Genomic DNA, 12,692 nt, shown 5'->3' with positions numbered 1-12,692 from the left:
TCCTTCTCTGGTGACCTCTCTGGTGCCTTACAATTTCTACATTGTTGTTCCCCATTGTTCTAAAGAACTACCATACTACAGTATGGTACCCCAATGCCCCTTATTTATTGATTCTGCAATTCTGATTGGTGCGTTCATAATTCTGTGGCTTACTGTTTCTACCAGGAAAAAGGTGTGCTCATTAAGGTCAGATGGTGATGCCTTGAGTTCATTGTATCGATTGCATGTGTTTACTGAATGAGCATAAAGTTTACACATTGAAAAATGTGCATATCTTTTGAGAACTGAGGCAAAGCTATAGGTTTTTTTTTTACTGAGGGAACCGGTTGTAGTGTGTTAGCAATCAGGAAAATCTGTATAGGCGTTGTTCAGTGAACAGTTACGTAACTGCAAGCATTTTGAGAAGCATGACCTGGGTCCCAACGGGAATACAAAGCTTTTCATATCTATATTCGATGGCTTATACAGTATGTACCATCCAAGAGCTTATTTCAGGGGTCATTAGGCTAATCGATAGATATACGAATTAGCAATTAGAGAGCCAGAAGAACAGAGTCCTCCTCCCCAACCTCTCTCTCTCTCTCTCTCCTGTTTCAGCAGCAATAAGGAGTTCTGTTCCAAAACTAGCAAGCTAACTACATAAAAGGCATGCAAAAACCTTGCAAACACCACCAACAGCCCAGTTGACACTGATAGAAGCTTGCCAACACACTAACTGATGTTTTTTGGCAGTATATTTGCAATGTCATGCTGTGAAAGCTTTTCTTCCATTTTTGCCGGGTATTCCAGCCCGGTATAAAGAACTACATAGGGCATATCCTGGATGACTGGTGGGAAAGACACAGCTGTTTATCGGTCCTTCACATGACCATATGCTATCAAAATTATTTTGAGGATGGTACTAAAACTAGTTGCCTATAAAACCGTTCCTCAAAAAGTGTCAAATTGTTGCATAGTGTTACTTTAAAGGTCAAAAGTAAACACAACAGCCCAACCTAAATTGCAATGAATCTTGATGACCTATGACTGTTGATCTGTATTGATGTATGTGCATGCTGGTGTGTATGAGGAGAACTTTGCCTCACAGGACATTATGGATAATTGTAGATAGAAAAGATGTTTCACTTAGTGGGAGGAACTTCTGCAGGTTTTGTTGACAATGTTTTCAAGTATTTCAATTTAAAGAAAGAGAACTAACACACACACATCTAACATCCGGTATATATTCCATATATATATTCCATACTCTGTAATCAGCCTGACATGACATGGCCTTCTGGTCAGATAGGAGTGAAAGCAAACAGGTCAGTATTACGATTTCTGTGTGGACATTTGAGCTCCGCTGGAAATGTGAAAGTCATCAGGAGATTATGTAACAACAGAATCTCTCACGACTGGGTCAAGAGAACACAAACACTAAAAAAAAAGAGTTATATCAATGAGATAAATCCAAATTACAATAAACACTCATATTAAAATACTGTAGCGAGCTAGCCAGGATGAATGTGCAGAGAGACAGAGATCTCGGTTTTAATTCACCTCATACACCACATGACCCCAGGACTACCGCTGTATTGACCCCTATGGCACTAGTACAAGTACAAGGATGAAAGGCCAGTCTTACATTGCTACACTGACACTTATGCCTTGGACATATAACGCTAAACTTAACACCGGGAGCTACTGCACACACGGACTAAAATGCTAACAGTTATACTTGATGACATTTTCACTGGCATGGAAACAAGAATACACTCTAAAATGGAACATTGAACACAGAATCAAACATTAACCATTCTAACAGGCACACATGCACAGCATTATGGGGCTAATTATACAAACACAACATCTGTGGAAGAACACCCTGTGCGCTACCATATGTAGCTGACACATTCACTCCACCACTTCGATAAGACTGTCTTTTTGGTCCATTTCCATTTCCTTCTAATGCATGCATGCTGCTTCAAATCCCCATTACCCCGTTACCCTCATATTTTTCTCACTCTCAACAGTTGCTGCCACAACTCTCAAAGTCTTCAGAGAAACAGCCTGTGAATCCAGCAGAGTGCAAGAAGGAATGTTCAGGGATCCCCCCCTTAAACAGGGACCCCTCTCTTCCCTGGCAGCTTTTGACCCTGAAAGCCAAAAACCGCAGTGGAGGTTAGAGTGAAATACCCCACTGGTGCAGTCTTGGGTCTCATGGGTGTCCTCCCCACTGCACGGACTGGGAGTAGACCCCAGTAAATCACCAACCAAAAGCCCCATCTGACTCCAATCAGAGCTGCTTTGTGGTGTGTGTGTGTGTGTGTGTGTGTGTGTGTGTGTGTGTGTGTGTGTGTGTGTGTGTGTATATGTGTGTGTGCTTGTGTCAGAGTACATGTTTATGTCTGTGTGCGTGTGTGTGTGTGTGTGTGTGTGTGTGTGTATCCATATGTCCTTGTATGCATTGCATATGAGTAGCCCATCATGTGAATGCACGTGTGAGTGAGGAGTGAGGTTTACTCACTGCACAGAACTGTACCCGCTGACTTCCTTATAAATTAATACCAAGATGCTAAAAATGCGGGTAGGTGGTGGTGGTGTTATATGTGGGTGAGTATGGTCACGTGTAGGTTATTGCTAGACATCTTCTGAAAGATAGTTTCAAGTTCAACAAATGTTATCATCTGCAAAGGGCTTAAGCCTAATACAGAGACATCAGGGAGGCAATTATTGATGATGTCTTTAGAACCAAAAAGGTTAATGAGGCAGGAAACTACATATCAACTCCAATTCTTTTTTCCCCCGACGGTTAATTATGATGCCTGCTCCAGTCTATTCTTTTTCCTAAGCTCCTCTTCATTATTGTTTAGTCTACGAGTCTGCTTTAGTCTTACATCATACCACTCTCTGAGCGCAGGGCTGTGTTATCATCATGGACTGCTGTGTTTGTGAATATGTAAGAGATTTGTTTTAATTTTTATCTTGCAGCTAATAATTGCCTGATTATGAGGCCAAATCTTTACCTCAGATGACATCTTTATGTGTATTTTCCTTTATTCTATTCACTGAACAATTCCAAGCGTGGACCTTTAGTCTTGCTTGAAGAGCAACTTTGTCTTAACTTTCAAGTGTTGACCCCCTTAACCAGAAGTAATTTCCTCTGGTATGGTACAGATCAATTTGGTTATGTTTTACAGCTTATAAGAGCCAATTTTATCTCTATCTCCCACTCTCGCTCTCTTTATCACTCTCATCTAATTTCCTGGCGGAGTTACAATGAAGAACTAGACTGAACGAATGCCTGCACTAATTCAATCAATTTCATACATTGTGAAGGAGCGCAGGCAGACGAGTGCTACTTGACTCTGATTGAGTTTCAAGTGAGCAGACAAGCCAAGCTGACGATGGAAAATCTCCTGAAAGGCCTGAAACCCTTTGAGTCCACGTCGTCAGTCATCTACCTCATTACATCATCACCGAGAGCTGAATTGATAATAAAAAGCTTTGATTTTTCATTGATTGCTTCGTTGATTGATTCATAGATTCATTCACTGAGCATTCTTTTCTTCACCGTCCTTAATTCTCCTCCCTGCTGACACCATAGGACAAGGTGACATCATAGAACAAGGGGAGATGGTTCATTTCCTTTTCTATCCCTGCTTCAGTACGGCGTGTTTAATAACTTACATAGCCTGTGTCACTTGACGTGCAGTAATACACTAAAATAATGGTAGTGTGTGCAAGGAAGAAAGCAAAGAGGGACAGTTTTTTTAGGCTTTGTGGTGTGCTAGCTCCTAATATTAATATGGGTAACTAAGACAACGGCTGTGAAGTCATCCACATTAAATATGAGGTATGTGCTGATATATGAGGCTATATGCTGAAGCCTGTATGTTAAAGTTCTGTGGAAACTGGTGGGTATTCTGCCTAGCCTTTTGTTCTTATGTATCCTTTGCCACAAAATGTGTCTTTAGAATCCTATTTCCCAGCAGGGCCCATCTTCCCGGCAAGGCAAATGGACTCCAATGAATTCTAAATTGGCAGAAGATGAGGAGGACTGATCACATGGACCAGTGGATGGGTTATTTGTTTTTGTCTGACTGAGTATCATCTTCATAGTGAGGGTCACTTTGATTTTAAATCAGCCCTTTTTTCCCCATGAAAGTTCTATTGATACATTGTGGTGAGATGAAAGACCCACTTTGACATACTAACAGAGAGACTGATGCACACACACCCCCCCCCCCCCCCCCACACACACACACACACATGACATTTCTAATATAAAAGTTTTTTATAAAAGTATTATTGAGGCTACTCAGTTCAACTTGACTGAAGTTTTTCCGACACACATACACACACACACACACACACACACACGGTGTGTGTGTTTGTGTGTGTGTGTGTGTGTGTGTGTGTGTGTGTGTGTGTGTGTGTGTGTGTGTGTGTGTGTGTGTGTGTGCGTGCGTGTGTGTGTGTGTCTGCCATTCCTGCCCTTCTGTCTCAGTGCTTCCTGCTGAATGTGCTTCAAGATAAAAGGCTCGAGGCCAACCGAGTCAAACGACTTTGTCCACTTCGAAGACTCCAGCTCTGACATTGGTGTCAGAAGTGACTGAAGATGACTACACTATGAAGAATTAGAGAACTCATCGACCAGCTGCAACAGGGCAGGGCGTGGGTAATAGAACCTCGAGGGGGCTAAACCTGCTAATGTTTCTGCCCCAGGGGTAGCCGGAAGCAGCAGCCAGGATGACGAGGAATTAGTTATCAGAATTACAATTCTGCAACAGCCGGCTTCAGAGATGGTTCTCAATAGCCTACTACACCCTTTCCCATACTACAATTGATTGCTGTCACTTTAACCTCAGTTGCTTACCTGACCCTAGGTTTCAGGGAGAGATGTCAGGATGTTGACCTTTCCTTTGCTACCATGCTAGGATTACCAATTGGGAGATTATGGTGATCACATGTTTGGTGATCACAGCAGCTGCTTTTTTTTTCATATTCTTGGGCAGGATATACTGCAATTCCTTACATCAGCAGTAAGCTGCTCTCTGCATGTCCCGCATTCACTGTCAGTTTTACACTGTATGGGGCTATCAAGTGTTTCACAGACAGCTCTTAAAACCATACCATATAAGAAGAAAGAGGGACCTTTTTTCATGATCTGCACTGTTCAAAAGAGCTGCATGTTTGGGAAATTAAAGTCTGAAAGCCACACAGTCTGTACGATACCTTTCAGGATTACTATAAAACAGGATTACTACTTCACAGTTTCAGAAGGCACCATGTCTTAGTTTATGAGTGTGTATCGTGATGTGAGTATGGAAACCTAGAGGCCAATGTTTTTTTTTTCTTGTGTTGGTTGAGTAAAAGGCCCTGGAGCAGAACCAACAGTGGATGGTTTATGTGCAGGCAGTGTAGGGGCCTACTTTAAGGGATTCCTGGCCAGGAGACAGGAACTTAGGCAACAGGCAAACATCGCTGATCCAACCCCCTAACAGCCACACAAGGAAGGCAATGGAGGAGAAGGAGAAAGGTCTCAGTGGAGAAGTAATCAGGGTCAGTTTCAGGACGTTGTTTATATGCTGCTGTGTTCCCCGCTGGCTGCCAAACATCTGCAACATCTTTTTAGCACCTCAGATGTACTCTGGCAGTCTGTGAGAGAGAGGGAGAGAAAGACAGAGAGAGAGAGAGAGAGAGGGAAAGAGAGAAGGAAGAGGGGGTGGAAAGACGGGGGAGTGAAAGCAGTCAATAGGCTGATAAAGAGTGTTGGGGGGGGCAGAGGGTTGGGGGGGGGCAGAGGGTGAGATCATCAGGGCCAAGGAGACGGTTGTGAGAGAAGCGAGGACATTGGAGAGCTTAGGCTGAAAGTACGTCAGTGCTCTGATATAAGTGTTGCGAGAGTGACATAATGGAGGTGGAGGGAGTATGTTGAGCGAGGAGGAGAGGGAGATAGGAAGGTGCAGAGCTAGAGAGAAAGTCAGCAAGAGAGAGGGAGAGAGATCAAATTGGAAAGTGTGTGAGAGAGAGAGAGACCGAGAGAGAGAGAGAGTGAGGGACGAGGCCAAAAGAGAGGCATGAAGATGTGAAAGAGGTTTGAGACAAAGAAAGGGAGAGAGATATTGGAGAAAGAGAGAATGTTCCATCAACAGGGAGAGATAGACAGAGAGAACGTTTCATTGATAGAGAGAGTAAGAGACAGAGAGAGTAAGAGACAGACAGAGAGAGAGAGACAGAGAGAGAGAGAGAGAGATGAAGAGAGCAGGAGGAGGGAAGGCAGAAAGAGCAGTGGGACACATATGGCTGATTAGTGAGAGCTGGGGAGGCTACGGAATGAAGCAGTGCTAGGGTGGAAGGTCAGGACATCAGACACATGTGGACACGCTCATGGGGAGAGCGAAAAGCTTTAAAGAGAAAGAACATAAAGCCACAGCTGGGACTGTTTGCACATCAACAGTCTGCCAACAGTCCCTGGTGGTTTTTTTGAAAACTTCTTTTTGAAAACAATCAGTTGGCCGCAGTATGGAGGGTCAGCATGTGTATTATGAGTATGTGTTGCCATGAAGAGTGATATTATAACCTCTTCTGCTACTGTGCTCCTGTTTTACTTTAGTAGCGTTATCTCAGTCCAGTTCAATACAGCATCACTGTTAAATACAGATAATGAAAACAGCTGACTGAAGAGTAAAGGTCAAAGTCGATGTTTGCTGATCAATAGCTACATCAGGAGACATTGCAAGGGACAGCTTGACCTCATTCCTCTGGGTACATTTGACCAAAGCCAGGTGACAAATGAAACCATCCTCCAGAATGAAATTGGTTTTACAAGAATATTTTATTTAAAAAATACTCCTTTCAGTACATTAAATCATCATAATACATTCAAACTTGTTTTGTGTTTTTAGTAAACCTGGGTTTTCATCGGTCTTAATCAGGATGAGGAAGATAGTAATTGTCCTTGTCAGAGAGGGTTGTTCTTTGGTCTGTATAATCCTTTTTAAAATCATGAACGTACTTTCCTCCATTGCCTTGATTGACTTGAAGCACATCACATTTTTCCCTTTTTCAAAGTTGCCACAGGTAATGCAAATGGCAAAAATGGTTATTTAAAACCTTTGGGAATTTTGAGTCAAACAGCTGTGCATCCAAATATCAGTCTGCTACAGTGGCTTCAGGAGTGCCTAGCTGCTTGTTTAAAATTCCCTATCAGAAGACATTTTTGAAAGGCAGACAGAGAGAGAGAGAGAGGGAAGCTGCGCCAACTTGTTCCAGTGCCCACAGCTAAAGCTCACAGTTGTCATCTTCGTCACGTCCGACTGATTTATGCCTCGCAGAAACCTGAGGAAGAGGAAAGGAGACAAGAAAACAGGCTCAGCTGCTGAAGGGTTGCATAAGATGAAGTCTGAGAAACCAATCTCAGGCCTGAATTCATTTTGACTCTTTTTGTAACCGCTTAATGTGTACTGGATAAAGTCACTGGATAATAGTATACATTTGTAGAAAAGGCATGTTAGTTGAAGGGTACAATTTGTTTCTGTGTGTGTGTGTGTGTGTGTGTGTGTGAGTGTGTGTGTGTGTGTGTCTCATGGGTGGGGGGCCTCACCTGTGTGTGTGACGCGTCTGTATTTGCCCAAGAAGCAGAGGTCCTGTTTCTTCTGGGTGACGATCTTCTGGTCCTCGGGCCTCAGTCCGGTGGCGTGGCGAGAGAAGACGAAGGAGTACCCGTCCAGGCAGGTGCCGTCATAGTCCAGCTCCCTGCAGGAGTAGTGGATGGCGTAGTTGTCGTAGTCGGTGTCAATCACCCAGTGGTCGTCGTCTGCACACAGTCAACCCAAAAAAAGGAGAACAAAAATGAAAGTCATGCCTGGGGCTCGCACAGATAAAAAGAAAATTTGATTTTGATTTTTAATCTTGTAAAAGTATAAATAATTTAATATATTATGTGCACATACTGAGTGTTCTCTGTCTAACTGTGGTTTAACTGTGATAGTCTGCTATGCTTACAGCCATACTAGGAGTTCTCTTTTTAACTGTGGTTTAACTGTGATAGTCTGCTATACTTACAGCCAGTCTGCAGGTAGGAGGCGGCTCCCCAGTACCTCATCTTGAACTTAGAGGGATCAGGGCTGTCCTCGAAGGTGGCAAACATGTTGGCGCACATCTCCCAGTTGCTGTGAGGGGAGAATGCGAAGGAAAACAGGTCAGAGGCCAATTCAGAGCTGGTGTGACAGTCTCAGGTTTCCTGTTTCGACTGTAGTTAAAACTACACTTTGTATGCGAGTGTGGGATATCTTTAGAGAATGTTAACGGTTCTTACTTCAGGATGATGACTCTGCCCATGGCGGTGGCGGTCATCTGGCCGTCCTCTGCAATTTTGAAGTTAGCGACAACGTTATCCAGCAGGAAAAGGCCGACGGGGTCTTTCTTGGCGACTGCGTACCATGTTCCTGTGTACTGCAAAAAAAAATTAAATCAGTAGGCAACCTTAAATGTAAATTGCACAGACGTTGTTATATACCCCAGACAAAAAAAGTCAAAAGAAAGAGTGATTGACTGGCTTTAGAAGCATGAAAAACAAGAGCAGATCTTTTGTTTTTTGGGCTGTTCTTACCCTGGTTCTGTCAAAGTTCTGCATCACTTGAATGTTGGCCACCTGGCAATCCTGCGCCCAGCATGTAGCCAGGAGGCAGAGGGATGCAAAGACGAACAGCATGTTGTCCCACCACTGTATCTGGAAAACCGCAGGGGAAAAGCAATCATGAAACTCCAGAGAGGAATGTCAGAATACAATCATGAAACACCACAGAGTAATGTCAGAATACCACCATAGACAAACAATCATCCTCATGATTTAGCACAAAAAAAAAGCTACACCACAGTACTCCTGTGCTTCTCAGTTCAAAAGATAAAGACCTATGAATTAATGGGAGAAAGTTACAAAAAAATTGAGTCTACCTTCAACACGATGAAGAAAGCAGTCAGAGGCAGTGTTGTTGAGGGCCCCAAGTTTGGGATTTATATGGTTCAGCCCCTGGTCTGCATTTCGCAAGATCGCCCAGGTCTCCGCCTTTGCAACCATTTGATTGGATGAGATTTTTTACATAACTTCAGGGGTGCCTTTCTGCCTTTGCAAATTTGACCCCGGTGCCTCTGACACAAAAAGTCCGTGTGTGGAGAGAGGAGGGGGGGATGGGTCTTGGGTGCTTTATGCTTCCTTTTTTTTTTTCTTCCCCTTCAGCATTTTTGACTGTGACTTTGAAAGAAGCCTTATACAACTCTGCAAACATCTGGAATCCTGTAAAGCAGGCCTAAACACAGACTGAAGTACTGGGAGTCCCTCAGAGAGCATGCCCTTACTTGCTCTGCAGTAGTAGTCGGTAGCTACAGCCATACCAGCTACAGAACAACCTATAGAAATGGGTCTCTTATACTTCCATTGCCTTGCAAGTTGCTATGATATCTTAATACCATACCTGTTGGAAGCAGCTGTAGAGATGACATGACATTCCTTTATGCTCTAAAAACTTTATAAATGTATTTTGCCTCTCGGATTTCCTTAGCTACTGAAAAGCTTTACAACTTGGGTTATATTACATTCCCCTTTGAGGGTAAAACCAACCCTGCCTCCCCACAAAATCGATCCAACACATGTGGCACTTATGTAACAGCGTCCTCAAGGAGTTGAGGTATTAAGCGGAAAAGTACAAGTCTGTGCACTCGGAATCTCATGCTAAATTAAACTTTGCAGCACACTGGAAAAGGATAATACTTTTTAAATGTGGTTTTTAAATAATTAAAAATCTGTTTCATTTCATTGCACTTACATGACTTTGAGGGATTGAAATCTGCAGCTCCATAGCAGAGTCCCTGTGAGTTTTCCTCCTCGCGCTAAAATCTCTCATCTCAACACTCTCGGTCACTATCACACAGATTGTTTTCACTCTGTTATTTCACAGTGTAGGTAGGTCTGTTTCTGATTTGTCTGATAACAAACCATTTGTTACTTCACTTCCACTGATTGGTTTAAATTGAAATTGTCCCAATGGTCTTTGAAGATTCTTAAATTTAGGGACTGTGCGATGTGATCAAGCAGCAGTTGATCATAGCCGTAACCATAACAACAAAAACCCAATCAGAAAATCAAGCGTGGCCACAGGCAAATTCAGCTTTCAAGTCTGAGATTTCTCTCATCATGGGGATGAATAGAATAATTTAAAGGAAGACTGGGAGCAGGGTTCATGTCTGTCTCAACGATGGCTTTTATCTCCAAAATAATTTCATGTCAATTTGAGACTGTTTGAGCGATCAGAATCACTCTCTCTCTCTGAACACAAATGTAACTTATAAGAAAGGCAATTCTCAGCTTTTGATGATTAGTTTAGTCAGTTCAGGCTTGTATTCCTTATTGCTTTGGCGTGTGGCCAAGTCTTTCACAAGGCATTTTAAATAAATAATTGCTCTGCATCTCTTCTTGTTTGGGGTCCCCTGCGATACAAACAACAAACTTGTCCGTCAAACTTTTGTCAGGGAGGAACAGTTTTTGGTAGCATACATGGAAAGACACTATCCTAGAGGATAATCATGAAAAAAAAACATAGTTAGTCTTAGTTCAGTAAATTCTGTGGTTCAGAGGATGAGGCTGTTTTTGAGTTTGGCCCGGTGATGTTCCTAGCAAAGTCTTTTATCGCGGAGTCTGGGGGAGACAGCACGTAAGAAAAACATTTCCAGCATAACTTTAATCTCAAATTTGTTCACAATCTGATGTCTATTTAACCATTCTTATGCAATTCTTGGTATGAAGTAAACTGTGTACACAAATGAAGACTTATAAACTGCAGTCTCTTGAAAAAAACAAGACTGCAAGACATTGCAATGGGGTCAAAGGTCGATGCAATGCTTCTACTTACTCTCCTGACAAGTAGGAATGCTGAGTTATTTCAGCACTGGCCCATTAAGGCTCACAAATTCATGGAAGCGGTGGCTTTGCAATGATGTCGATCCAAAGGGAACAGTCTAGTCTTGCCAAAGTACACCCAACTCACACTGATGTAGCGCATGTATAATAAAAATGGACCCCATTTCTTCACCTGGCCTCGTATGATTTCCCTGTCCCTTTTTGGGCAAACCATTCAGCTGAACTACTTTTAGCATTTAGCAGTAGCTGGCTTCAGTTTGTGCACAAGAGTCTGAGGCAAGTCGCATGCTGAACTAAATGAAAGTGCAGAAGGAAATCATAGGAGTAAGGAACAGGAATAGGAGAGGAATTAAATTACTTGAAGTGTTATGATAGGATAATATTTACTCACAGTATATTATGTGTGGTCTGCTGACGGTTGTTCCAGGCCTTCCTCAGACCAACATCAACACAACCAGAATCAGATTTAAATGTATGTTGACACATTTGTCTGCAGAGTCAGAAAAAAATATGCAAGGGATAATGTATAGTCCAGCGGGTCAGTTTTGGAAAATAAATCCTGACAGGACGAACAGGACTTGTTCGTTTGTCTTCTCTCATCCTGAAGGGATTACATCGCAGCCAAGTACATTGTTGTGTAATCATCTAAAGCCTCAGTCAGTGCACCTGTGCAATTAAAGATGGTGTTTCAGATAACATTGACAAAAATAGCTCAAGAGCCCATCCATAATTTCCCCCTTTATTTTAGGCCACGTCCACACGCTACCTGGATTGCCTGAATCGGGAAAATTCTTTGGGTCCGGTACTTTTTTTTATAGCGTCCACACGGAGCCGTGTGAAGAAAAATCTGCGTCCACACGGAAACGCTGGAGCGGAGTGGTTGAATCAATGACGTCATGGATCATGAGCTTCTTCCGATTGCTGAACGACTTCTCTACCACTGGAAATCACCAGCACTCAAACAGGACTAGTTAGAATTGCGCACTTCGCCATAACCCTCGTTTGTATTAAGTTACTGTTTTGAAACTTCCGTCTATAACAAAAATCTTTTTACGTCAGATTTGCTCATATAGGCTATTGCTGACACTTTTAAAAAACGGTTTATATATTAAACAGTGATAGATTAAAGTGTTGCTTGTTAATGTCATCCCTTTCCTAACCAGCTTCTTAACATCATCGATTTAGTTTATGTTGTTGCTGTTATGAAGTGACGCAGCAGGGTTAATAAGGGTTCAGGCTGAGGTTGCGAGGCAGGGCGTGGGGCGCTCACGTGGGGCAATTACATCATCGAGTTAGAAAATATGCGGATCGGGCATCCACACGAACACGGATCCGCTGGTGGGTCGGAATCTTTCCACTCTGGAGACCGGATTCAAAAGGTTGCGGATTCAGGGACCCAATCTGCCGGGTTCATGTGGACGGAAGGCAGATCCGACAACATTTCTTTCCAGATTCAGGCAATCCAGGTTCCGTGTGGACGGGCCCTTAGAGGAAATTATTAAATGGATAATACGCTGAAATATGCCACTGTACCTTTAATCTGGGGTACCGTAAAGGGAATGTTAGAAAACACAACTGACCATATGAACTCTGTGAACCCGCATGTGGAATAAGGCGGTTGTGTACCTCTGTGGACAGCATGGTGGAGATGGATAAGACAAACCTGCGAGGGCTTGCAGGAGAAGTGGATGAGATTCTTGCAGTAGCCTGTTAAAAGCCCCTCCACCCATGTTTTGGAGGAGCTGAGGGTGGCAAAGGTCAGGGTCATTGAGTGCAAGGAGTGTCTGGCAAA

At 43.0% G+C, this 12,692-nt stretch overlaps 1 protein-coding gene across 1 annotated transcript; it reads right to left on the bottom strand.

The window, feature by feature from the left end:
* Positions 1 to 6,801: 6,801 nt before the first annotated feature.
* On the bottom strand, positions 6,802 to 9,069 carry rbp4 (retinol binding protein 4, plasma). The gene is made up of 6 exons (XM_012817359.3): positions 8,941 to 9,069; positions 8,597 to 8,716; positions 8,303 to 8,439; positions 8,050 to 8,156; positions 7,589 to 7,801; positions 6,802 to 7,323 (listed from the first exon to the last, which is right to left on the bottom strand). The coding sequence occupies exons 2-6, from the start codon at positions 8,696 to 8,698 to the stop codon at positions 7,307 to 7,309; spliced, it is 576 nt and encodes a 191-aa protein (XP_012672813.1). The 5' UTR covers positions 8,699 to 8,716; positions 8,941 to 9,069; the 3' UTR covers positions 6,802 to 7,306.
* Positions 9,070 to 12,692: the final 3,623 nt, after the last annotated feature.

Source organism: Clupea harengus, chromosome 23 (assembly GCF_900700415.2).
Source record: "Clupea harengus chromosome 23, Ch_v2.0.2, whole genome shotgun sequence".
NCBI classification, from domain to species: Eukaryota; Metazoa; Chordata; class Actinopteri; order Clupeiformes; family Clupeidae; genus Clupea; species Clupea harengus.
The sequence above is the reverse complement of the archived record's forward strand: the minus strand, read 5'-3'. Positions and strand labels throughout refer to the sequence as shown.

Excerpts from the sequence above, each read along its gene's own strand:
- rbp4 (XM_012817359.3), bottom strand. The coding sequence starts at position 8,698 with ATGCTGTTCGTCTTTGCATCCCTCTGCCTCCTGGCTACATGCTGGGCG. Across the intron at positions 8,440-8,596 it reads AGAACTTTGACAGAACCAGG|TACACAGGAACATGGTACGC; the intron begins GTAAGAACAGCC and ends TTTTTTTTGCAG. Across the intron at positions 8,157-8,302 it reads GGCAGAGTCATCATCCTGAA|CAACTGGGAGATGTGCGCCA; the intron begins GTAAGAACCGTT and ends CTCCCCTCACAG.